The sequence below is a fragment of the Dermacentor andersoni genome, chromosome 11 (assembly GCF_023375885.2).
Source record: "Dermacentor andersoni chromosome 11, qqDerAnde1_hic_scaffold, whole genome shotgun sequence".
NCBI lineage: Eukaryota > Metazoa > Arthropoda > Arachnida > Ixodida > Ixodidae > Dermacentor > Dermacentor andersoni.
The window spans coordinates 108758388-108785620 of NC_092824.1; the positions used below are offsets into that span (position 1 = coordinate 108758388).

A 27233-nucleotide genomic window follows, 5' to 3' on the forward strand; every position below is an offset into this window, starting at 1 on the left:
TTAAAATCACTGTGAATGGTCAAAGGTGGGAGCGTCAAAATTATTGGCTCTCGCCCCCAAACTGGCCAAACTTCAAGCTTGAATGATTTTTTTTTCTGGCCCCACCCCTTTCCCCACTTAGCCGCAGCCCATGGGTCCACTGTCATGGCACCATTTCAGTAGCTTTCTCGGACCAAGGGGGCCCCACAACCTCCCCCCACACTTCGTAGCAATGCCCCCACCACCAAATCAGCAGCAGCCCTTCCTCTGCGGGCCCCCTACGATGCCGCCGTTCGTTACGATGCCAAGCCAGCCAGTCTTCCCCAGAGCACTGTGCAGTGACCATCCATCACAGCTATGGGACCCCTCACCACATGGGAGCCATGAGGTTAAGTCTGTGCCACCGCAAGATTAGGAAATCTCTGAAAAGGCTTTTCTTGCACCCAACATTTACTTGTTAGAAAATTCTCCCCCCATCCCTTTCCTGTGGCGATGCTTGTTCCCAAAAACTGATGCACAATGGGCATCCATTGACAAGCCCCTTAAGTCACACATTCATCAGGACTCAATGGTGGACATTTGTCTGCCATGATGGCAAGAAAAGTGTGTAATTGCCATTTCTTGTAAATATGGGCAGAACTTAAAGAGCAGATAAGTGGCCTAAACAATGTTCGCCCTGCCCATAGCTCTGTATGATTGCAGTAAAATTTGTAATTAAAGAGAAATTAAAGCATTATTTGTGTCCTGCCTCGTTTATTTGTCTTTGGAAGTATTTTCTGATGGACTTTCATGTTATCTTAAGGGGACATTAAAGCAAAACACTGAATAAGTTTAGATGTATAAAGAGTTCTTTCAAAGCTCAGTTGTCATTAAATTCAAAATACTAGGTTGACAATTAGAAGAGAAAATGAAGGTCAAAGTTCCAGCTATTGAACTTTGCGCCAAATCTGTCACTGTGACCTCGCAAATTTGAAAGTTTTTCGTATTTTGGCCATATTGGCTCAGAAAAAGCCCACGAAAGTCAACATGTTCAATCTTTGGCTTTTTTAGAGCACAATGTAGTCTATGTTTACCGCTGAAGAATTATCTAGGCCCTAGAAGACTCTTTCAAAATTTATTATGTCACAGTGATCTGGTGCGTTGAACAGTGGGATGTGGCCGATACAAACAAAGTGCCACCTTTCAACCATTATTTTATTGTGCACATAGCATTATGTCGACATATGCCTTATGCGGGTCCTAGAGTGCAAGAAACGGGAGACACCTGTCTAAATACTTCTGCAGCAGCCTCTGAAAAGCAGCCCTGCTACAAATCGGGGAATTACACCAGCACTCTTTAAAAAAGCTAAGCTTGATTTAACGTCAACAGCGGGTCATTGCCTAATAATATTACCAGACGTAGTAGAGGTTGTTGATGGTGTGGTAAATTAAAATGTTTCTTTCTGTGCAACTAAAATTCACGACATTCCACCAAAACAAGGAGGACACATCATGCCACATTTACCACAGTTAGGTGGCTCATCACCAGTCAAAAGCCGTAGGTGCATCCGATTTAAGTCTACACATGATAACCTTGGTTTACCGCATTTTTTTATATAAGTGACTATTTTTCTAGCCGTGGTTTAATGACATGCAACCTTTTGGATTTTTTAGTGTCCCATAAGCACTGCCAGTAGCTCCTAAGCTTTCTCTGTAAGATATGTTTCAAGTCTAATGCAGGGACAGCTACTGAGAAGTATCTGGGTTTTGTGAATATTGAGGTGGCAGTTTCGTTTACACGTACATTGCCCTTAATACTTCTATGTCCAGGCACCCAGCATATTGTAGTATGCTGCTTAGAGATATAACTTGTACAAAGGAGTGAATAAAGCCCATTAAGTACAGATTCTTCTGTTAAGTAGGTGACCTTATGGATCTTGCGACACTAAAAAAAGTCAGTACATAGCTCTTAGTTTTCCGGGTGTGTTTAACAGCTGTCAATACCACTAACGCCTCGATCATGTAAATACCAGCTCCAGGATGTAAAACATCTGATTCAGAGAAGGATGAACAAAGTGCTGCATAAGACACACCAGCATGCGACCTTGATGCATCAGTGTAATATTCTGGGCATGAGTACTTTGCCTGGAGCTCGAGGAAGTGCATTTTAATGTGTATCTCTGGGGCACGCTTTGCGACCTCGAAAAATCACATGTCACAATCTGTGAGCTGCCGCTACCATGGTGGCAACGTCTTTCAGGGAGGCATCAGGGAATGTTCAAAATGTTGGACACCCATTTCTTCACACAGATCCCTCGCAAGTAGCGAGAAGAGTGTTGATAGAGCCTGGTAGAAGTCATCATTTATGCTTGCATAGAAAGGGTCGTCACTGTTTGCATATACTGTAAAAAAAATTAGGGTTGATCCCTCTTTCATAGGAATCGATAGAACACGAAAGTGGGACGTGTCTTCACAGAAGCTGCTGCATGTTTTTTTGCAAACTCATGGTCCGCTGTGACGAAAGGTACACAATTTAGGGGGCAGTGACCGTGTTTCAGGTTTCCTTGGCGCACGCAATCCTGTAGGCAAGTGGCATCCACTGTAGGCAAGTGGCATCCACTGTAGGCAAGTGGCATCCACTGTAGGCAAGTGGCATCCACTGTAGGCAAGTGGCATCCACTGTAGGCAAGTGGCATCCACTGTAGGCAAGTGGCATCCACTGTAGGCAAGTGGCATCCACTGTAGGCAAGTGGCATCCACTGTAGGCAAGTGGCATCCACTGTAGGCAAGTGGCATCCACTGTAGGCAAGTGGCATCCACTGTAGGCAAGTGGCATCCAGCTTCGGTTCGACTCCGTAATGTATTGGGCAGCCAGTTGTGTTTCAGTGTGCTCAGCTTGAACAATGCGAGTGGCAGAGTGCGCCACTAATGCGCCACACAGTGCCAGAACTTTCAGCTGCGAATATAACTCTTTATTTGGCACAAAAATCCCCAGAAAAACAAGTAACACACAATGATGAGCACAACCAATTGCGATGAGCACAATGCACATGTATTGTGCATTGTGCAATTCCAGGATGCGCATCACTAATAGCATCGCACCCGTAATCCGACTATACAAGATGCTTTGAAAACAGAATCCGCGGCAAAATTCGAGAAAGTTTAGGTACGTGAAGGCACATCTTGAACAGAGCAACATATAACTTTGTAACAATAGCTAGCTGGTGAAAAACGGTCATTGGGAAAAAAAGAAAATTAACAGTGATTAACAGTGATATAACAGTGAATAAGTGAAGGCACTTATTACCTTCAAGCATTAAGACATATAAAACTAATTTGAAGTGTAGGAAGGTAACGCACAATAACGCTACAAAAATGTATAAAGCACAAAGATGCAACAAATTCATGTAGTAGTACCCATGATTTCCTGGTAGCTGAGCGAAGTGGTGGTTTTTAACGCTTAACACGTCACACTCATTCTGTGACTGCATCTTTGTTGCTCTTGGGTGTTGTTGTGGAGCACCATGATTGAAAGGCTATCAGAAGTGCACCACCGTAAGAGAAACGGGTTTCCATAGTCCCTTCAAATTCTGAAAGTCAGTCTTCTATAACTACACCAGATTTTGCATCGAGCGTAAAAGTATGTTTTATGAGACAATTGACTATATTTGGGCAAGGGGGGGTAAGTAATGCTGAGAACATGATGTTTCACGATAGTATACAAGATTATTTACCTGCCGTGAGGGCGTATAGGCTTCACCATTCCACTGCTAAGACCATGGGCGTGGGATCAAATCCCGGCCACTGTGGCTGCATTTCGATGGAGGCGAAATGTGCAAACGCCCCTCTACAATGCACTGGGTGCATGTTAAAAGAGCACCAGGTGGTCAAAAGTAATCCGGAGTCCTCCCACTTCAGCATATCTCATAATAATACTTTGGTGTTGGCACACAAAATCCTGGAATTTTTTAACAAGGCTATCTCATGTTTGATGCAATATTAAGGGTGAGAGAAAAGGCTGCAGTGGAGTGATTTGAGTGGCCTCCCACTCCCTTTCGCATGGCCAACAGGGGGCCACGGCGTTTTTAAAAAGATAAGAGGATCACTTAATGTGTAGGCCTATATGGGATTACTGCAAATCACTGGGCAACATTGGCATAACCAGTGGTGACCTATGTATGATCTTGAAAACCATCTATAAACCACAGTGTAACCTCATTGCTGTAGCTTTATATGTAGTAAATTGTTACAATAATTAGTGGTCCCTGTCTCAGTCAAATTGCGAGAATTCCTATTGCAAAAAGGAACCATTATTAAGCTACAATACCAAGCAAGTTTGGAAACTTTAGCACCCTGAGCGTCTCTCGTTATCGCTAATAGCAGGCCGTGAAACTCAAGAGTAGAAAAACCATGCTGCGGATAGGAACGTATGCAAAGGCACAGGTAAAACAAACCTCTCAACACTGCTTGTCCTTTGCCTGTATCATATTCATAGCGCGTGTTTTCAAGTTCAATGTGAATTACCAGCTCGTGCAAGTTTATGTTAAGCTTGACATACTCAGGGCGATGTCATTTGTCCCTTTGCTGTTTAAGGCAGGGACAAATGCAGCAAGCATATGGCTTGTAGTACATCTAAGGACCCATGTTTTTTGCAGAAGTACTACTTTGACCGCCGGCATCTTGCTGACAAATTCCTACGGAAGAGTCAGGGATGCCATCCGCGTGTCAAGAATGGCGACTCCAGGAAGGAGCGGAACAAAAATGGGGACAAGGAGAATGATGCAACTGCTGGTGGCAATTGTCCCATGGAAGTGCTGCAGCACCCGAGGTATGTATGAGAAAAACTTCTACGAAACTGTAGCTGCACATAGCACCATTTGCACAACTGCATAATTTGTGGCCATGCTGTTGATCTGTGACATCCAGCGCACAGGAACAATGTTAATAGCAGTAAAGTGACACTAGAGCAAAACACTCATTGAGATAAGACTGACAAATTGTCCATTGAAAGGTCTGTATCGATTAATTTTGTGGTGAGAAACAGATTAATTGATGAAAAGAACGAAGGCTTCACTGCAAGTTTTTAAATTTTGCACTGAAACCACAGCGTTGGCATGTTAATGTGATGCAGATTTCTGAGTATTTTGTCACATTTGCCTTGTTCAAATTTGCTCAAGAGAAACCCGTCCATATTCAGCGATTTTACGCTCAAGCCTATGCATAGTGAAAAGTGAAAGCAAGCATTACAAAAAGGACAAGAGGCCTTTTCTGGCTTTACTGTATTCGTCTGCAAGTGCTAGTTAACCAGTGAGGAGCTACAGTGCATGAATTATGGCATAAAATAAGAAAGTATTTTGGCTAACTTACTATATGTACTTGAACCTAACGTGCCAACGAATCTAATGTGCACCCAACTGTCGTGGGTTTTGAGAAAATAAAAGTGCATCTAAAGGCGATGCGCAGCTGGTTTGTAGAAGAAAATATAGCATGTCACCACATTCGCTATCAGAAGCTAAGACGTGGAGAGTTTAACTTCACTGAAGGGAAATTGTTCTAGGATGAGCTTTCAATTTTGACCGCCGGCATCTTGCCGACTAATTCCCGCGGAATAGTCAGAGATGTTACTGGCGTGGCAAGAATGGAGACTCCATGAAGGATCAGAACAAAAATGGGGACAAGGAGAATGTAATAAGTTCTTTCTCATAATAATGAGTGGTCCCAGTCTCAGTTACATTGTGACAATTCCTATTGCTACAAAGGAACTATTTTTAAGCTACAATACCAAGAAAGTAACTTTAGCAGCCCGAGTGTCTATTTGTCGCTAATAGCAGGCCGTGAAACTCAAGAGTAGCAAAACCATGCTGCGGATAGGAATGTATGCAAAAGCACAGGTAAAACAAACCTCGCAACACTGCTTGTCCTTTGGCTGTATCATGTTCATAGCGTGTGTTTGCAAGTTCAATGTGAATTACCAGCTCGTGCAAGTTTATGTTAAGCTTGACATACTCAGGGCGATGTCATTTGTCCCTTTGCTGTTTAAGGCAGGGACAAATGCAGCAAGCATATGGCTCGTAGTACATCTAAGGACCCATGTTTTTTGCAGAAGTACTACTTTGACCGCCGGCATCTTGCTGACAAATTCCTACGGAAGAGTCAGTGATGCCATCCGCGTGTCAAGAATGACGACTCCAGGAAGGAGCGGAACAAAAATGGGGACAAGGAGAATGTAATAAGTTCTTTCTCATAATAATGAGTGGTCCCAGTCTCAGTTACATTGTGACAATTCCTATTGCTACAAAGGAACTATTTTTAAGCTACAATACCAAGAAAGGAACTTTAGCAGCCTGAGTGTCTCTATTTGTCGCTAATAGCAGGCCGTGAAACTCAAGAGTAGAAAAACCATGCTGCGGATAGGAACGTATGCAAAGGCACAGGTAAAACAAACCTCTCAACACTGCTTGTCCTTTGCCTGTATCATATTCATAGCGCGTGTTTTCAAGTTCAATGTGAATTACCAGCTCGTACAAGTTTATGTTAAGCTTGACATACTCAGGGCGATGTCATTTGTCCCTTTGCTGTTTAAGGCACGGACAAATGCAGCAAGCATATGGCTTGTAGTACATCTAAGGACCCATGTTTTTTGCAGAAGTACTACTTTGACCGCCGGCATCTTGCTGACAAATTCCTACGGAAGAGTCAGGGATGCCATCCGCGTGTCAAGAATGGCGACTCCAGGAAGGAGCGGAACAAAAATGGGGACAAGGAGAATGATGCAACTGCTGGTGGCAATTGTCCCATGGAAGTGCTGCAGCACCCGAGGTATGTATGAGAAAAACTTCTACGAAACTGTAGCTGCACATAGCACCATTTGCACAACTGCATAATTTGTGGCCATGCTGTTGATCTGTGACATCCAGCGCACAGGAACAATGTTAATAGCAGTAAAGTGACACTAGAGCAAAACACTCATTGAGATAAGACTGACAAATTGTCCATTGAAAGGTCTGTATCGATTAATTTTGTGGTGAGAAACAGATTAATTGATGAAAAGAACGAAGACTTCACTGCAAGTTTTTAAATTTTGCACTGAAACCACAGCGTTGGCATGTTAATGTGATGCAGATTTCTGAGTATTTTGTCACATTTGCCTTGTTCAAATTTGCTCAAGAGAAACCCGTCCATATTCAGCGATTTTACGCTCAAGCCTATGCATAGTGAAAAGTGAAAGCAAGCATTACAAAGAGGACAAGAGGCCTTTTCTGGCTTTACTGTATTCGTCTGCAAGTGCTAGTTAACCAGTGAGGAGCTACAGTGCATGAATTATGGCATAAAATAAGAAAGTATTTTGGCTAACTTACTATATGTACTTGAACCTAACGTGCCAACGAATCTAATGTGCACCCAACTGTCGTGGGTTTTGAGAAAATAAAAGTGCATCTAAAGGCGATGCGCAGCTGGTTTGTAGAAGAAAATATAGCATGTCACCACATTCGCTATCAGAAGCTAAGACGTGGAGAGTTTAACTTCACTGAAGGGAAATTGTTCTAGGATGAGCTTTCAATTTTGACCGCCGGCATCTTGCCGACTAATTCCCGCGGAATAGTCAGAGATGTTACTGGCGTGGCAAGAATGGAGACTCCATGAAGGATCAGAACAAAAATGGGGACAAGGAGAATGTAATAAGTTCTTTCTCATAATAATGAGTGGTCCCAGTCTCAGTTACATTGTGACAATTCCTATTGCTACAAAGGAACTATTTTTAAGCTACAATACCAAGAAAGTAACTTTAGCAGCCCGAGTGTCTATTTGTCGCTAATAGCAGGCCGTGAAACTCAAGAGTAGCAAAACCATGCTGCGGATAGGAACGTATGCAAAGGCACAGGTAAAACAAACCTCTCAACACTGCTTGTCCTTTGCCTGTATCATGTTCATAGCGCGTGTTTTCAAGTTCAATGTGAATTACCAGCTCGTGCAAGTTTATGTTAAGCTTGACATACTCAGGGCGATGTCATTTGTCCTTTTGCTGTTTAAGGCAGGGACAAATGCAGCAAGCATATGGCTCGTAGTACATCTAAGGACCCATGTTTTTTGCAGAAGTACTACTTTGACCGCCGGCATCTTGCTGACAAATTCCTACGGAAGAGTCAGGGATGCCATCCGCGTGTCAAGAATGGAGACTCCAGGAAGGAGCGGAACAAAAATGGGGACAAGGAGAATGTAATAAGTTCTTTCTCATAATAATGAGTGGTCCCAGTCTGAGTTACATTGTGACAATTCCTATCGCTACAAAGGAACTATTTTTAAGCTACAATACCAAGAAAGTAACTTTAGCAGCCTGAGTGTCTATTTGTCGCTAATAGCAGGCCGTGAAACTCAAGAGTAGCAAAACCATGCTGCGGATAGGAACGTATGCAAAGGCACAGGTAAAACAAACCTCGCAACACTGCTTGTCCTTTGGCTGTATCATGTTCATAGCGTGTGTTTGCAAGTTCAATGTGAATTACCAGCTCGTGCAAGTTTATGTGAAGCTTGACATACTCAGGGCGATGTCATTTGTCTCTTTGCTGTTTAAGGCAGGGACAAATGCAGCAAGCATATGGCTTGCAGTACATCTAAGGACCCATGTTTTTTGCAGAAGTACTACTTTGACCGCCGGCATCTTGCTGACAAATTCCTACGGAAGAGTCAGGGATGCCATCCGCGTGTCAAGAATGGCGACTCCAGGAAGGAGCGGAACAAAAATGGGGACAAGGAGAATGATGCAACTGCTGGTGGCAATTGTCCCATGGAAGTGCTGCAGCACCCGAGGTATGTATGAGAAAAACGTCTACGAAACTGTAGCTGCACATAGCACCATTTGCACAACTGCATAATTTGTGGCCATGCTGTTGATCTGTGACATCCAGCGCACAGGAACAATGTTAATAGCAGTAAAGTGACACTAGAGCAAAACACTCATTGAGATAAGACTGACAAATTGTCCATTGAAAGGTCTGTATCGATTAATTTTGTGGTGAGAAACAGATTAATTGATGAAAAGAACGAAGGCTTCACTGCAAGTTTTTAAATTTTGCACTGAAACCACAGCGTTGGCATGTTAATGTGATGCAGATTTCTGAGTATTTTGTCACATTTGCCTTGTTCAAATTTGCTCAAGAGAAACCCGTCCATATTCAGCGATTTTACGCTCAAGCCTATGCATAGTGAAAAGTGAAAGCAAGCATTACAAAAAGGACAAGAGGCCTTTTCTGGCTTTACTGTATTCGTCTGCAAGTGCTAGTTAACCAGTGAGGAGCTACAGTGCATGAATTATGGCATAAAATAAGAAAGTATTTTGGCTAACTTACTATATGTACTTGAACCTAACGTGCCAACGAATCTAATGTGCACCCAACTGTCGTGGGTTTTGAGAAAATAAAAGTGCATCTAAAGGAGATGCGCAGCTGGTTTGTAGAAGAAAATATAGCATGTCACCACATTCGCTGTCAGAAGCTAAGACGTGGAGAGTTTAACTTCACTGAAGGGAAATTATTCAAGAATGGGCTTCCAATATAAAATCTGCACATTGTCGCTATCTTCACTTCATTGGCAACAGATAACAAGCACTGTGGGATGGTGTATCTCGAACGATCACCTTTAGAGATATGGTGGAATCATGTTAATTCAAATCTGCTTAATTTGAATGTCTGGTTTATTCAGACTGACAAAGTGGTCCTGTCAAAATTATGTGCATTTCCATGTGTAAAAATCCCCAGCAATTTGTACACGTAAGCATTTGTGGCTGTTAATTTTAACATACCACACCCCGCCAACTCGCACGGCCACGCTTCTGACCTGGCAATGCCAGTGCTTCTTCCTTATGGATCGTATTTTGACAGTGCGTAATCTGCACCAAAAATCCATAAAAGTTAGCCGTCAAGTCAGGATGTGGATTATTTATATATGTTTTATGTAGGTGAATTGTGCCTTGAGGTGCAGCTTCACAGCAGCATAGCTGTGTGGCTTCATGGCAGCAGGAACCGCTCTGCCGTGAAGCCACACTTGGAGAACTCGTCACTTATGTGTTAGTTTGTGCACTGAGCTAATACAGTGCTGCACGTAAGTCCTCTATTCAGTGGGCTTTCTCTGATTCAAACAACATTGAATGCAAACAGACTTCGAGTTCTAATTATTGATACCTGTAGTTTTATCACTTTCATAGGATTTGACATAACTCTGCACCGAACTTAGCGAAATATGCAGCCGACAGCATTCCTGGCACTATGTGCAGATATTGCCATCAATGCTTGGCACAGCGCCAGAAAAGCTGCATGCCATATATCCTGATGCATTGGGTGCCGAGTTGTTAGAAATAGATCAGTTGAGCCGATCATAGTTGAGCAAAAATTGAATACAGAGCAACCATCACGAACCCGCCACCTCCGACGATAAACTGTCGCCAATGGCGCAAACACAGTTTTGCTTTTGTATCTAATTGCAATGGTGCAGGCAATTTTCGGACGCAGTTTCTCAGCAGGCAACGCTACAAATGTTAGAGAACGACTTCTCTCAGCTTCGACCAAAAAATGGTGCATTACATATGAAAGATATAGGTGGCTTGTATTTTGATGTAAAGTTATGTTTCATGCTTCTATGCTACAAAATATGGCGAATGTATTACATGGAAAGCATCGCAGGTGTGAACCTATTTACCATCAAACAAGCAAAGTGACATTTCTGAGACCAGCAGCTACTCTGCACCACTTGTGCTTGCCACAAAAACATAGGATGTTTCATACAGGGAGCACAAAAGTGCACTAGTAACACTGAATTTGACGTGACATTACATCAACAAACTGTAGTTGTATTATATGAAGTAATTAACCCATAGAAAGGGTTTCAGGTCAAAAACAACTGCACTTCAAGACATACCGAGTGTGTATTCTATCACTGCATATCTTGCATATCTTCCTTAATGTTGCCTTCAAAGTACGAAACAGAGTAGTGTACCTCTGCGCTCTGCTCTAAAGGCGGTATTTCTTGAAATACTTCTGTGCTCTAATCTATTGGCTCTATTTGTTGAAATGTGGTGCCCACTATGTGCTGCCCTTGAACTAAGAAGTGGTGGCAATGTCTGCAAGAAGATTCCTTTTTAGACTGGTGTCCACAGTTCCTGCACTAGGCCACCAGACAGTATTCCGGTACTGTTGTGGGGGCAAGGGCAGGTGACATTCTTAGGATGAAGTGTATGCTTTTTACTTAAGGATTTGGGGCATATTCTGGATTCTGCATTGTGATGTAATTCCAACTAGCTTTCTTTTCATTCCAAATGACTTAAAATATTTAAAAAATATAAAGCTCATGTGACTAGTCCCAGCTGGAACACCAAATTTTGTTTCACTGCTGAAGCACAAAGAATTATAAAGCATGTGCAGCCTTCTGGCTAGTAGTGTAGGTAGACATTGCTGTGACCCACTGACAAAGTAAACAGGCCGCAGATGTTGTACGGTTGTTAGTCCCGTTGGAGTCCTTTCCTGTTCTCTTGAGTGGTCAAAGGTGCCTTGAAGGTGAGCTAGCTGTCCGCTGTCCTTTGCAGTGGTGGGCCTAGGGACAAGTTTCGGCTGCAGCCAAATCCACACAATCTGGAGCCAGAAAACATGGATTTTGAGAAGCTGAAGCATCTAAACACACAGAGGCCGAATCCGCCGCAACTGGGCCTCATGTTGCAACAGAGGCCACGAGCCAGACAGGGAGTGCGGTCGTGTCAGGCCAGAAACCAGCGGCATTCTTTGCGTCACCAGCAACAGGCACAGCACCAGCAGCAACAGGGTGCTCGAGCAGAGGGTAAGCTTGCTGGCTGTAGGCCATCTCGTCTTCGGTCTACAAAGGCCGGTGTCATGAAAATGCTTAGCTCATAAAGAAGTGCTAACATGCCATTCCGTGAGGAATAAATGTCTCGGTTTTTACTGCAAGGAGATCTTTCAAGCAGCCTTTCGTAGTGCTGCTTTCTGCAGCACCTTAGCGCCTTGTCCGTCGTACATGTTCTTTTAGTCCTCGTCTTCATAGCGCTCTTTTCATCAAGTATGCAAAACCAACTCGCCCACATCAAGCTTCTGCTGCTTTCTCATTTTGAGCAAGGCATGGGGCACTACAAACAGTACTAATGCCAGCCACTGCAACACCCCCCCCGGATGAGTCAGAATGGTGCGTTTTGAAGCAGAAATTTTGGTGGGCTCTTGCCCCACTAAAGGTGATGCTGGTGTAGCTAGTGAGCATTACTGGTATTATCATCTTCTTGTCTTGGTGTAAGAAGTATGGATGCACAGAGCAGGATTGTAGTGCGTGCTGGAATGAATTGGATCATCACGGGGCTGCACTGGTCGCATTCCAAATGTCACAAGTTTCATACCACGTTCATCGTTGTCCTCTGTCATTCTTGTCCATCGTCTTGGGCAGTGCCGAGCCACCCACGAGGTGCTAGAAATCAATAAAAATTTATAAATTTCAGTTCATTTTTTTCGGCAGCAGTGGTTGTGGCGCAAAGTACGGTCCTAACTATTGCCTCAATTCTTGCGCAGATCACGTAGCATCTGAGCTCAAAGAACAGCACAGCAACAGCACCTACTAACAAAGCGAACACGTGTACAGCCGGCTACCATTGCATCGTCACTACTGCACGACAACTGCGTACATCGGAACAACCGCGCTGCGTGCAGTGACTGCCGGCGGAGACAAGCTTTCCTAAGCGGCTGGCTCTGGACGGTGTTCTTCATTTTGGCAGCAGTGGTTGTGGCGTAAAGTACGGTCCTAACCATTGCCTCAATTTTTGCGCAGGTTAGTGCTTTAGTAATTTTTTCATAGCCCTTCACAAATACCCTCTGTGCCGCCACCAGTGGTGCCTTTTCATTCTGTGTTTTACTGCTTATGTTTTTTGCTCTCTGTGCTTAACTGCGATGCCGACTAACGTCGAGCTGGCAAGTCGCAGAGTTATGAAGTCGCACAGATGCGCCAAAGCCTGATCGCTTTTAACGACTTGTACGAGTCTGTGAAATCAAGGAATGACAGTCTTGTGTAAGAAAACAAATCTCTGAGGGATGAGAACAAGTCCCTCGTGGATAGTAACAAGAACCTTACGCAAAGAGTACTCACGGCAAAACAATGTGGAAATTAAGGGCATCCCAAAAACAGACCGAGAAAACTGCCTGTCAATTGTACAGGTCTTGGGCGAAAAGCTCGGCTGTCCTGTGGCTGCTGCTGATATAGACATTGTTCACCGAGTACCTGCTAACAGGGAACCAACATCGTAGCCCGATTCTGCTCTAGGACAAAAAAGGCTGACTGCATCCAAAATGCGAAAGGCCCGACTCACTACGACCGCTATTGGGCTCTCGCATAAGCCACCGACATCTATTTTTGTCAACGATCATCTAACACCGGAAAATAAGCGACTTTTCGCACAGGCACTAGAACTGAAGAAATCTAAAGGTTGGAAATTTCTGTGGACCGAAAACTGCGCTATCAAAGCCAGAAAGCCTGAAGACAGCCGTGTGCACCGCATCTCCAGTGTGACTGATCTAACTACACATAATCACATGACTTTTTCTTAGCACTCTCTTATCTTTACAATTCATCATGGCTGAGTGTTTTTTCACTTGATCAAACTAATTGTCTGCTGCAATAAAAAGCAGCCCACGCTATCTTTAGTACATCTTAACATCCACAGTATTCGTAGGCACCACGATGATCTTGTCACGTTTATTTCCATTCTGGACCACGCCTTCTCTTTCATTTGGCTGTCCGAGACATGGTTGTCATCACATGATGGAAATTTGTACGGTCTTCCCGGTTATATTTCTGAACACTGTCATCGCGAAGGACATAGTAGCGGCGGTTCGGCCATATTAGCAAATTCAAAACTGTCATACAAACGCCATCATGACCTCACCTTGTGCACTTCTGTCTGCAAATCTGTTTAGTTAGAAGTAGTTCAAGGTAACTTTCAGTCAAGCGGTAACTTGTAGCCGAACAATCGTAATATTATAATTGCGTCCACCTATCGCTCACCTTCGTCTTCTTATATTGAGTTCAGCAGAGAATTCAAGCAGTTACTGAACAGGTTATTTGACGAGAACAAGGATATTATAATTTGCAGTGACGTTAACATCAGTATAATTGACCCTAACAGTCAGTCATGCTCCGAGTACGTTAGCACTTTTCTTAGCTGTGGATTTTCTTCGCTAATTCATACTCCAACTCTGTATGAACAAGGCGGTTCTAGCACCCTAATAGATCATATCCTTTCTAGCTTACCTACTGATAATACCACGGCCAATGTAGTAAACTATGATATAACAGACAGATGCAACATCTTGTCTCTCTGGAAAGAATAAGTTCATTCACCTAATTCGTGCGACTGACTGGAGTGACGTGTTTCAGGAGCAATGTGCAGAAAAAGCTTTTGCATCTTTTTCAGCGAAGATATCAGAGTGCACTAACTTATGCATGAATAACTTCACCGTGACACGCTGGTTCAGTACACCAAGAAAGCATTGGATCAGCAACAGCTTAATGCGGTCCACAGTAAAAAAAGACAACCTTCGCAAGAAGCTCAGCCATTTAATAACACATTGCGTTCATGATTCAAAGCATATCCAAATGTTCTTGCAGCCACTCTAAAATGTGCTAAGCGTAATTACTACGAAAACAAGATTAGACAAAATGGAAACGACACCAGACGAAACTGGCAAGTTATTAAAGAATTTTTAAACACTAATACCACTGATAATGGCATGTCATGTGTCAGCTACAATTCAGTTAACGGACCCTGAGGACGTCGCTAACGCTTTCAGTAACCATTTTAGTGCTATAGTTTATCTACAGCATGAACTACCCTTACCTAGTTTACCACGCAGTCCCCATTCATTTTACTTATACCCCACAACTTCACAAGAAGTTTGTAGTATCATAACATCACTCAAAACAACTGGGCCTGGCCTTGATCTCATCCGACCGTCGTATATTAAGCTTGTGCGTAAAGAAATTTCACCGGTAGTTGCCAACGTAATAAATTATTTAAATATGGTGTCTTTCCCAAAAGCCTCAAAATGGGTAAGGTAATCCCAATTTTTAAAAAAGGTAATCGTGAGTGTTTGAATAATTATCGTCCTATTTGCATTTTGTCTTTCTTTAGCAAGGTAATTTAGCAAGCATTTAACTAATTACTTATCTAAATTTAAGCTATTATCTCCTTATCAATTTGGTTTTAGAGAGCATTTCTCTACAGAACTTGCACTTATTACGTTTACTGACAAAGTTAAGTTAGCTATAGACGAAGGCCTATAAGTCGGTGCTCTCTTTATTGATTTCACTAAAGCGTTCGATACAATTAATCACCTCATCCTCCTACACAAACTAGAATCTTATGGCATTTCTGGCCCGCCTTTGCCGTTAATTCATGACTACCTAACAGACCGACCACAAATAATCCAAGTGAATAGCTCCTTCTCTTCACCTAAAATTATTTATATTAGGCGTCCCTCAGGGATCGATACTTGGGCCATTGTTATTTTTATTGTTCATTAATGATTTGCCACAAATATTAACGCATGCCCACTGCCTTCTCTATGCTAATGACAGCCATTTTCGTATCCGATAAAAATTCCGTCACACTACTAAACAAATTAAACAATGATCTCGCTAATTTTCATGCATGGTACCTGAAAAGCACGTTATATATCAATCCATCGAAGACAACATTTATAGTATTTCATTCCCCTCAAACATTATTCATGGCTTCCTTAGTTGTATCCCTTAACAATCACATAATTACAAGATCTGGGTCAACCAAATTTCTAGGCATTATCTTAGATGACCACTTAAAATTCAACCGCCATGCCCAATCGTTATCGTTATCAAATCACGCTCCTTTTTTGAACCAAGTATTCTTTTGTCTTTGTATTACGTGTATATTCAAAGTCATCTTTCATATTGCCTCTCATCATGGGGTAATACACACTTCACTCATCTCCACCAACTAGAAGCTTTACAAAAGCAAGCGGTACGATTGACGACATTTCAACCTTTTACATCTCACTCTGCTCCCATTTTTCATTCCCTAAACTTTCTCCCCTTGCGCATGTTATTCAGTCATAAGCTGTTGCTAATAATGTTCCGCCTCATAAATACGGAGCTACGTATTGAAAGTTTCAAACAATTTAAAATTCACACAAAGAGAAATAAAAATTGCTGGTTCTCCCGTGATCCACAATCTTAACCACAATCTTAAAATGGGTATAGTGCATGTTTGCAACAGCACACCTCACCCACCACACCACACTGTGCACTGGTCCATATGGACACTGCCCAGCTGGTAAAAAAAAAAAAAAAAGGTTGAAAGCTGCATGACAGGCAGCGAAAGATGCCAGGGAGACAGAGCTCACTGCCCAGCTGGAAGAAGAATGAATTCTGGGGTATTACGTCCCAAAACCACAATTTGATTATGAGGCATGCCATAGTGGAGACTCCGGATTAATTATGACCACCAGGGGACCTTTAGCGTCCTCAGACCTTTAGATCCCCAGACCTCATGCTTAGCAGCGCAACACCATAACCACTAAGCCACCGTGGCTAGGTAGAAGCGCCAGGAGGCGCCACGCAGCGCGACGCCATCTCTCGAGGCGGCACAAAACCCGCACCACAGAACTTGTAGACCGCTGGCATTCAGCACCAAAAGATGACAATGAAGCTTATGGTGCCCTGTATCTGCCTTTTGAAAGGCACTATTGGAAATGACAAACAGATTGTGAACAAACATTAGGAAGAACTCGGAAGCAATATTTTTTTTAACTTGTTTTGGCAGTAACTAGCGTATGTAATTCAGTCTTGTACAGAGGGTTGGGGGCCAGAGACTGCATTTTTGTTTTTGTTTTAGTGCCTGGATGATGGCTCTGGCTTTGGACTTGTCAGATGAAAGTCGCCAAAAACAGGAGCTAAAAGCATCTCATGCTTAAAAAATAACTAAATAGAAAGAAAAGCTGTTTGCCATTCACTCAAATCGCTTCATTTTTAGAAATTTGTGAATGACAAGAAATGCGAACATCAACATTGTTCGCATTTTTTCATTACTTCGTTTCATCACATCTAAGAATGCCCGGCAGCCGCTAGGAGTGCGCATGTTCCTTGAAACCGAAACTAGCACTTGCTTTCCGGGGGTAGGCGGAAGGCTTGTGAAGATTACGAGCATGTGGTTTACACAATGGTAGCTTTTAAATGGTTGTTAAACGGCAGCACACAATACTCCCATGGTTACGATATCTTGTTTGGGACTGAGGGGGGATGCAGGAGCAGGTGCCAAACTTGAGTAGCTTTTTTCACCACTCAGTTAACATTTTATTACAGTTTTTGGATTTCGGCCTGTACCGGTCACTAAATATAGAAATGAGTAAGTAAAACGGCAAATATTTTTGTTTCATGATATGTGATGGGAAATGTGCCCACCTTTGCAATAATTTCAAAAAACTACCGACATCCATATGAAAAATATTCTTCATACAGCAGTGAAAACGTGTTGTATGATATGTTGGTTTGTGTTTCTGCACTTTTTTTCTTAAGGCACAGAGCTGATGGGATGATGCATATGTATTTGGATGATGAGATAAGCTAGCTAGTAGACGTCTACCTTCCAGCTTGATGTAGCTAAGGCCACAGCTCACTTTGACAATGGTCAGTGTCTTTCTCGTGCCAATTTCTAACCAGATGAGCTGTTGTCAAGCCCTTGATTTCATGCTACTGCAATACTGCACAAATATCAAATTGATAATTATTCAAAGAAGTAATAAATAGCGTGCAACAAAATACTTCATGTGAATACATAGCACCAGTACTGAAATAGTTATCTCAATGCTCATAAAGAAAGGTATTTGTGCTCTATATATTGTTCTCCTACTCCTTGTAAACTGCAAGACTACAGTTTTCAGTTAAGCTCGGGCAAGTATATGCATTTCTAGTGATCAAATAGTGTCAGCACTAACAAGCTTGTATGTGTACCAAAGTTGGTAATGAAACACTATTGGAGGTTTTCATACAAAGTACATCATCTGCCACTATGCATGCGCAAGAGAACTAGCAAATTCAACCAAGACAATACACGCGAGTTTAATGATTTACGGATATGCATTCTACAATTCACAAAAGAACATTGAAATTGCAAGTTTCATTTAGCTAATGTGTAAAAGTCAGAATAGCATGCAGCGCCCGACAGATTTTCGAACTGCTTGAAATGTTCAATTTTCATGAAATTTTGCCCATGCATGTATGCTTATGAGCTGCTGCTGATCTTTTTTTGCTCCCTTGTGGCTTCCCTTGAAACCGCACCATAATCTTCTGCTTTTTACTGTCATCATTGTACAAAAGATACCTCAGCTGCAGGCCGCTGTTATTTTCGGCGACGGTACTTGTTTGCTGCCTGTTGTTGGTGTTATTTGCATTGCCTTCATGTCTAGTAGTGGAGTAGACACACTTCTACGAGCTAAATGGGGGGCTTTAACAGTTCTTTCCCGTTTTGAAAGGCCAACGAACGGTGTTGAGGCAACTTTCATGCAATATTTTTGGGGGGTTTCGCTTACTTTTCCTCTCACAGCCTGTGAGCGTTACATATTTACGCGATCATGTTTAATTAGAGCGCACAGTGATTAATGTAGTATCGCAACTGCATATCGAGTCGGTAACGGAATTACACAGCTCCCGTCATAGCCTGAAAGCCAGTACCATAGTCAAGCTGCAAAGAGGCAGAGGGACCCGCCGTGGTTCAATGCTCAGTGGCTATGGCGTTACAAGGTCGCGGGATCGAATCCCGACCACGGCGGCCGCATTACGATGGGGGCGAAATGCGAAAACACCCGTGTACTTGGATTTAGGTCCACGTTAAAGAACCCCAGGTGGTCGAAATTTACGGAGTCCTCCACTACGGCGTGCCTCATAATCAGAAAGTGGTTCTGGCACGTTAAACCCCATAACTTAATTTAAAGAGGCAAAGGGATCGAAAAAAGTGCTGCTAACAAACCTAAAAAATAGCACTCTGAAACAGGCTCCGTCAATAACTGTATGAACACCACAATCTGAAACGTTAAGTGCCGTTCAAATCGTGCAAGCGGTTCCAAGCGAAGTGGGAACCCTTCAATCATATATAAAATCACTTACCGAATCGAAATAAAGAGGTGTTGTTGCTGCCATTCTTGCAAACACGATTCAAAGTTCTACACTTGGAAACTCGGTGTCACTTTAAGCAAGCGAAAGCGCGAACAAATCGCTGCCACTGCTGTCTGAAGTTCCAGAACCGGCAAGGGCACGAAGCGGCACCGTTCTTCTGGCGCGGCTGCCGCTGCGCATGAATAAAGCTGTCTATAATCCCTTTCTCATGCTTACATATTCACCCTTTAAAATAACTTTAATGCACACTGCAGCTATGTTTTTTAAAAGAGGATACGTTTTATTTGTTACTTGCTCTTAATATTGATTTTAAATTACCCGCCCCATTTGTCGGCTGCAAGTCGCAGCATGCTATCAATGTGGCGCCAAATTTGAATCGGCATAGGCGCGCGCTTCAGAATGTGCGCAGGAAATCTATGAATAATGTTTCCGCGCGCTCCGTTTGCGGTGCTAATTACGCTACAAGTGGTTTCATACGCCCTGTCAATGTAACTATCCCATATCAATGCCGCTATTTCCTCACCTTTTCTGAAGCATGCCGGCAACTTTTAGGTCTTTAGCGCACAAAAAGGGACGAGAGACAGAGGTACGACGCGGACGCAGCGCTGACTTCCAACAACTGTTTTATTCTACGAAGCGGTACACATATATATAGGTAACAGACAACAGCTACGCATGCGCGTATGTACTGGTTTCTAATCAAATGATACAGCAACGAGACATGGGTAATGGAAAGATGATATCGAAGATGAAAAAGCGACCATGCATAGGCAAAACACTTTTTCGTAATTGCAAGATTAAAATGCCCTCTCCATCAAGCGACCCTCTGTGACACGTTTAAAAAATCGAATTCTTTTTTTGAAAGATCGATTGAAGGCGCGCTAACACAAGCGTTCCCCAAGCTAGCGATCTTCGCCGCTTCAATAATCTCACGTGTTGTTTGCGTTGGGCTTCTTCCTATCACAGTGCACTGATTATAAATGGGACTGCACCCATGTTTCCTGCAGTGAAAAGCCAGATGCCCCACTCCCAGTTAGCACATTATTTGCGTGTTCACGCAACCTATCATTTACGCAACTTCCCGTTTGACCGATGTGCTTTTTGCCGCACAACAGGGGCAGTTCATACACGAGATATTGTTCTCACAAAGAACATAGCCTTCCTTGTGATTTGTCCGGCAACTGGGCTTCTCAGAACCACAGTAGCTGGCCTTGCACAAGTTGGACAGCTTGATTGGCGCTGAAAAGATGACGCTTACATTTGCGTTATTAACAATCTTCTTCAGTCTATGCGAGATATCGTGGATGTACGGTATTATTGCGCGTTTCTGCTTCACTCGCGCAATTTTCAGTGAAGTGAACTGCTCATCCTGTCGCCTGCGTTTTGCGGTCTTAGGGAGACCTTCGGCCACAGCTGTGATGATATGCTGCGGAAAACCGGCCTGTTTCAGGCGATCGACTAATTGCGCCAGAAAACTGGCCAAACACTTGTGAGGACATGAGCGGCGAAGCGCATTCATTAGGGTTGACTGCGATGCCCCTTTGAACCAACTTTTTGAGGGACACCACGTGTGCTGGGCATATGAACCGCGGACGAACAAGCCGCTACTGCCATTTTCATCGGGCCACTCTAAGCATACAGAGCGGACACTCCGAGAAATCGGGCATCAAGAACTGCGTCACGGCTACATAACGAACTAGTGCTCTCACCAAACGCCAGAGGACGCAGGCGCAGAAAAAGAAAATGTTGTAATGAATTCTGCTCAGTCGTTTTACAAAATAATAATTATACGCCCAAATTTGGCGTGTTTCTTATGCATAAAAATAGCATTGATCCAAGACACCTTCCGTGCTTTTTGTTTTTCATTCGTGCTGCTATAGTGAACTATCTAGAACACCGTAGTGCTGCCATATCAACACCAATCACCATTCGTCCATCGAGAAGAAATCAACGATTCGTGTACCAGCGGCGTTCCAGCGGGAAGGTTTCGTGAACGTCGGCTGCGGCGGTGTTTTCGTGTGTGAGACAGGTGAGTCACGTTTTCAAGCGAAGCTTGGAGTAACTGACTTGTGAGGGCGACGAGCAGTTTGCGGCTCTATATGAGGCGGCTATAGACGCGGACAATGCGAAAAGCATGCCCCCTCAAGAAACGCGTAGCGAGAGGGCTGTACCATGTGCTTACTTGCTGCCCCCGCCGAGAACGGAATAATCTTTGTTGGTTGCGTTCCGTGAAAGTGATCAAACAACGCGAAGCTGCCCTTAACTTGGACCGGTTCACGGCTGTGCACTGCACTGCGACTCGCAGCTTGTCAGACGCCGTCTAGACGCTGCGTACCTTTCTTGCCCAGCGCTGTTTACGATAACCACGGTATCGCCGCTCCATTGAAATAGTTCGTGTTGGCAGACTAAAAACGATCTGCTGGATGCAACGCTTAAGGTCGATATCAGGAATTGCACATTTCAGAAAAATTACAGTTTCGAGAAAATTGAATTCCTAGCCTGCGTTTACATGATCGCGTGACGGTTGACGGTCCTTTCGTTGGCCCGTTCTAGAGGCTGACGAACGCTGGAAAGAACATAAAAGACGCCATGCCGATTCAGACCGAAAACGGCGTTTCGGGGACGGGCGCTACCTAAATAAATATCGGGACGTTAGGCACGCTGTAGCCAAGCTTTGCTTGCTCTTTTCCTATTTAGAGTAAGGGCTCCTGAATATTTTAATAATATTGCTTGAAAACAATGGCATGTGACATAAACAGCGAGCGTAGCTTATTGCGTTTTGTATTGCAGCGAGGTGTGTATCTACGGCGCACGAACGGACGGTGGTTTATACGTCCGTGCGGTTTGTTTATACAGAAAAGTCCCCAATGACTACTGCATGTACAGCCGCGGCCACGTGTGTGTAGAGCGCGCGAGCAGACGGCCTTGCTCTACGGGGCGACACCGTGCGGCAGTTGAGGGATCTGACGCACTGTGCCCAGGAGCATGCGCGGCCTAATATACATGCAGGTCGGCGCACGCTGCTTTAAACCAGAAATTATGTTGGTAAGCGCACGTGTTTTGCCGGTTGCGCGCATTACCCGGGGGCGCCATGTTACTACGCGCGTTGACAACGGAATTGCGCACGTGAGTGATAGCTTGTGCGATTCTGTCAGGGCACTTGATATGAAAAACTATGTCTTCACCTATCCCAGATAATGTTATCGGCCAATGAAATGACATCGCATGCGTGCTGACCGCCTATAGAGGCGCCACTGATAGCCACCTAGCGGGCGCTGCCAACAATACGCGTGGGAGCAGTAGCAGACGACAACGCTTTGCAGCAAGGGTGACTGAAGTTCGCGGCTGCGATTTGTCCTTGGTTCGGGCGCCAGACTGCTTCTTCTGCGGTGACAGCTGTAGGGAAGACGCAGACCTCTGTGGGAGCGGGTATGAACAAGATGTTACCGGTGTTTGGGGCAACATGGTCCACATACGCGCCAGGTGCGTCCCGCAGACAAACGCCATGAAGACCATTTACATGAAGTGGAGCTCATGTAAACTAGCCGACAAATTTTGTTGACTAATGCGATGTCTCGACCGTTTTTTTTTTCTTTAATTCTACCCTTGCCGTAATGCTGCTTCTGTACCTCAATAATAAGCACCCGTCGTTAGTGCAGACTTAGATAACAAATCCGCACGGTGCGATGTCTGCATATACCGTTGTGATTTTTCTGCCGATGAATACATGTGACGCCGCCGAATAAGTGTAGTGAAAGTCGCCTGAAGTAGAATAATTGCGAATTTATTGATAGAAACGCGTACACTATAGTCAACGAAGCCACCAAACGCACGGGTTAATAAAAGCGCGTGTTAGCGCTGTACCGCCGATGAACTGCCGTTCGCGCTGCAGTTTTTGCAATTTTAAATTCCCTAAGGGAACTGCTTGGAAACGTACAAAGCTATAGTGTGACTAACATTGCAGTACTTTTTTTAAATGTTACTAGAGAGAAGGGCCACATGATATATTTAAGGGCAGAGCAGCGCCAGTCAAATTAGATACAGCGCTGGCGGCAAGGCCGGGTTTAGTCCTATGCGGCGTAAGCATAATAAGAAATAATTCAGCTGAGTGCAAAATTCACTTGCAAGAAGCGACTACGTTGTGAAACAAACAAATCACTCGGCGTGTTAAGTCTGCTCAGACAGCATCAAGGTATGATGACGTGACGCGAACTACTCAGCGAAAAATGGATCGGCGAAAAATAGAACAAAAATACCATATGCAGTAACTATTAGCAATTCTCGCCCTGAGCTACCTATTTTCTAAACACATTTCCCAAAAAACCACAATATCTAAGGTGCCCTCGGGCGAAATGAATAAAGCTGTTAAAGAAGCACTTGCTTGGTGTCATTCCGATAAGACACAGCGTGATTTATACCCTTTACAAACGAGGCAGGGTGAAAACCTCGCAGCTCAAAAAAATCAAGAGTTATGCATGAAGCAACTAGCAACAGTTAAACATGGGCGAAGCCACGCATAAAATAAATGTAAAAACATGAAGAGCGCGACAGCTGGTGCGAGGATTTACCGGGCCACATAAAACTAACATTTTCAGTTCTTGCAAACTTCTGTAGCTTTAACATGCAAAACAATGCGCTCATGCAGTCGTGCTGCCTAGCTAGCCCAACGCGGTAAAGAAGCGGAAAACAATATAAGCGGCAAACGGCATTCCGAACTTTAGCGAAATGCCTTTCAACCGCATGTTGCATTGCAGACGAACTTCGTCGCTTACCCGTCTAACTACAATTGAGTAAAAAAATAATAATAAAAAAGAAAAAACACCGAAGTGACAAAGGAAAGGATGAGAACAAGAAATTTCGCGCCGAAGCTACGATCCATTGCCACCGTTGCTCCTGCTGATGAGGCTTTGCGGGGAATAATTAGAACCGTATCACCGGCACGTTTTCGCCGGTATTTGAGCCCCCCCACCCTGCAACAATTCTTCTTCGACATTCTTCGGAAGCTTTGGCCATCCCACACATGCGAAGGGTGTTGCTTATTTTGCTCTGAAAACACACATAAGACGGAGAAGCACTACCAGCGACGCAACAAACTACGGCCACAGAACACCTATACAAACTTAGAGAAGGGAAACTGTACCTTCCACAGTGCTACGGAAATAAGCATAGCGGTGGCGTCGTGAACTAAAGTATGCGACCACAGGTGGCGCTGTACAACAGGAAACGGAAACGGGGTTTTGCACACGCTTTACCAGGTGTTCTGTGGCTTTACTGGGTTTCTGGCTGCTGCGCCTCGATCGTGCTCCCGCCAGTTTAGTTGCTGTGTAGCAAACGTAGCGCCTACATATTTATGTAGGCGCTACGTTTGCCACACAGCAACCAAACTGGCGGGAGCACGATCGAGGCGCAGCAGAATACATGTAGCGCTGAGTCATATCGAGTTAAGGCACACTCTAAACTGACTTTTAAGGGCATCCCGAGCGGTTTTTCGTTTATTACGCCGCCGTTACCCTGAGTTAAATTGTGCCGCCGCGCTCCAGCTGTTGCATTTCGTGTAGGGCTACTGGCAGAATGCGGTTTCCAGGTGGCACGATGGCCTCGACTGGAATAAACGCACACGACACCAAAGATTGAGTAAGCCTGAAAATATTTTATTTGCATTTTACAAGTACAACAAAAAGCACACGTCTACGCATCCACACAAACGCGGTTACATAGTCAAGAACATAGTCAAGAAATGGCTCGTTAATAAGGGTAGCACAAACGCACAAGAAAGAAGACCTACGCTACAAAACGTACGGTCGGCTGCTAAGTATAATAATTTCCCTGTCACCGCGTGTCACTTTTATACAGCATCTTTACAGCACTACCAGGCCGGGTAGTTTGGCGGAAAGAACGCAACCGCTTATACGGCCGTCAGCTGCCTCTTCCTTACGGGTGTCATAATTATCCTAATCTCCGCATCAACGTCGTGCAAGTTCGCATGCAGGTATATGTATCTGAACCATATGTGCCAGCTTAATACACGTGTAGTGAAATTATGATAACCACTGCGTCTTATCAAACGTATTGGTTTTGCAAATGCGCATTACAGCTGACGGAACGACATACTGTAAGTGAAGCACAAGAGAGCAAGGACAAAAGGAGGATACAACACTTGAAGAAATGAAGAATTAGTAGGCATACAGCAAACAAGCGATGACGGAGAACACACAATGATGCATCGGGTGTTCTGTGACATCGGTTTGCGTACTTGCGGTGTTATGGAGATCAACGGCATAAAAACGTACCTTCAAGCGTACTCCCTCAACCTCCGCCGCATTCATTATGATAAGCAACGCCTAAACAAAATGAGGCACTATTCTTTGCCAAGAGTAGACCTTTTTACAGCAAGTCTATGTAATGACTCGCAGACGAAACCAGCATGCTTTCGAAAATGTTTTACCGCCGTAGTATTCGAACGCCAACGGCCAGGAAACACATCGATACCAATAGGCTGTCGGCTGTCGGTGGTTAATCGAGCACAAAAACCTTGACGCTATGGCTAAAAAGCAGCTTCAACAATCAAATTTTTAAAAAATCAACTACCTATTTGCCTGAGGTAAAAAAGCATCCTTAGACACCTCGATTGTTCATGTCAATGGTTTGTGTAAATTAAAGAATTCAGCATGTTCAGCGCCCCTAGCAGAGAAAACACAAATTAAAGTAGTCGACCAAATTACAGTAGCTCCACTTGCGCGCTTACGCTGAAACGCGCCTCGATTGATTTTTCGCCCTCTGTGGCCATTTGTTGAACTTGAGAGTGTGCGGGGCCTGCTACGGCGTGCTACGGCGCGCGGCTCGCTCCTCTCCCATGCGTTCTGCGCAAGGCCGCCACCAGTGGCGCGGCCATCGGCGTGCACGCCGCGTATATTAGACATAGAAGTCAAACCTTTTCGCAGAATTTATTCGCAATGGCTCCCCGACTCACAGCGGATGAGCGACACGCTATATCTATTATGGGGCGCACAATGTCCCAAAGAGCGACAGAGTCGGGCGCATGTTATCAGCTGAAACGCGTAATCTTTTGGCATGGCGATACTGAGAGCGCCCTGAGGAAGCGTACATATTCGGTTAAACAACTGCCCGTTTCAACGTTGCCACTCGTGCAATACAGTTCTGCATGTATATTAGGCCGCGCATGCTCCTGGGCACGGTGCGTCAGATCCCGCAACTGCCGCACGGTGTCGCCCCGCAGAGCAAGGCCGTCTGTTCGCGCGCTCTACACAGACGTGGCCGCGGCTGTACTTATTGCGGCGGCCGTGTTGGGAAGTACTGCGCATTGTAGTAACTTTCGGTTCCTTACCATTTTTTCGTGGCGGAATACATTGCACAACGTATTGTCGCGTAGGCGTGGCGTGGCGCGCATTTGAACAAAGGCCTCGTATTTGGACGTTTCGAATTTATCTTTACTACGCTTATGTGAACTGCTATTTTGCCTACCAATGTACCCCTTATACTGAGTACGTACAGGGGTGTCCAAAAGTTCACAGGCCGCGATGCCATGGGATTACATAGGATGGCGGCCCGGGAACATTTAAACACCCCTGTACGGGGTCTCAACATTTATCCTTGTAAGTCCGAGTTTTATGGGTCAGAGGTCAGAATGTGTCCGTGGTTTTATATTGTGCATCGCTTCGCTATTCATTCAAAGCGGTTTCCTGGTTAAGTTGTGACGTGTACATATGTTTTTGGTAATTAACGAAGCGTGCACTTATTGACATTTTCAGACTGCGCTGATGCCATGCCGTCTGGCGGTCCAAGCTACGGCAGCTACTGCTGTGTGTCGTGGTGCTTTAACAACGGCAGAACCCAGAAGAAGCCTATCTTGCCTTGGAATAAAGACATTGCGCAAACTCTGTCTCTTTGATACATATGACCGCTTGCACCAAAACACGGAAGACAAGCGCAATGGATAAAGCCGTATGATTACGTCTATCTCCATCTGTTATAACTTAATCGAAATAAAAATTGCGTCACGACCTCAATTCACACCAAATATTGAACTCGACAAAATAGGGAATCGCTAAACCAAAATGACAAATAAAAGC

General features: G+C 44.2%; 2 protein-coding genes and 1 long non-coding RNA gene across 7 annotated transcripts in view; all 3 read left to right on the forward strand.

Moving 5' to 3' along the window:
• LOC126539604 (uncharacterized) overlaps window positions 1–715 on the forward strand; it is a 34262-nt gene extending 33547 nt beyond the window's left edge. For all 3 annotated transcript variants that reach the window (XM_055075380.2, XM_055075381.2, XM_055075382.2), the window contains one exon: window positions 122–715. In XM_055075380.2, coding sequence (XP_054931355.1) covers window positions 122–394 — 273 coding nt within the window. In that variant the 3' untranslated portion in view covers window positions 395–715. The remainder of the gene's footprint in view (window positions 1–121) is intronic.
• Window positions 716–4861: 4146 nt separating this feature from the next.
• On the forward strand, window positions 4862–12767 carry LOC129386926 (uncharacterized). 3 transcript variants are annotated; one of them, XM_055075386.2, is made up of 4 exons: window positions 4862–8175; window positions 8594–8766; window positions 11534–11781; window positions 12516–12767. In XM_055075386.2, the coding sequence occupies exons 1-4, from the start codon at window positions 8014–8016 to the stop codon at window positions 12563–12565; spliced, it is 633 nt and encodes a 210-aa protein (XP_054931361.1). In that variant the 5' UTR covers window positions 4862–8013; the 3' UTR covers window positions 12566–12767. The 3 variants fall into 3 exon arrangements, with proteins under 3 accessions (XP_054931361.1, XP_054931362.1, XP_054931358.1); XM_055075387.2 differs by lacking the exon at window positions 12516–12767 and having other exon boundaries at window positions 4862–6777; window positions 8053–8175; window positions 11534–11613; XM_055075383.2 differs by lacking the exon at window positions 12516–12767 and having other exon boundaries at window positions 11534–11855.
• Window positions 12768–19824: 7057 nt separating this feature from the next.
• LOC129386927 (uncharacterized) lies at window positions 19825–27038 on the forward strand. Its single transcript, XR_008614254.2, has 2 exons — window positions 19825–21172; window positions 26913–27038. It is a non-coding gene; the product is annotated as an uncharacterized lncRNA (long non-coding RNA).
• The last annotated feature ends 195 nt before the right edge of the window (window positions 27039–27233 follow it).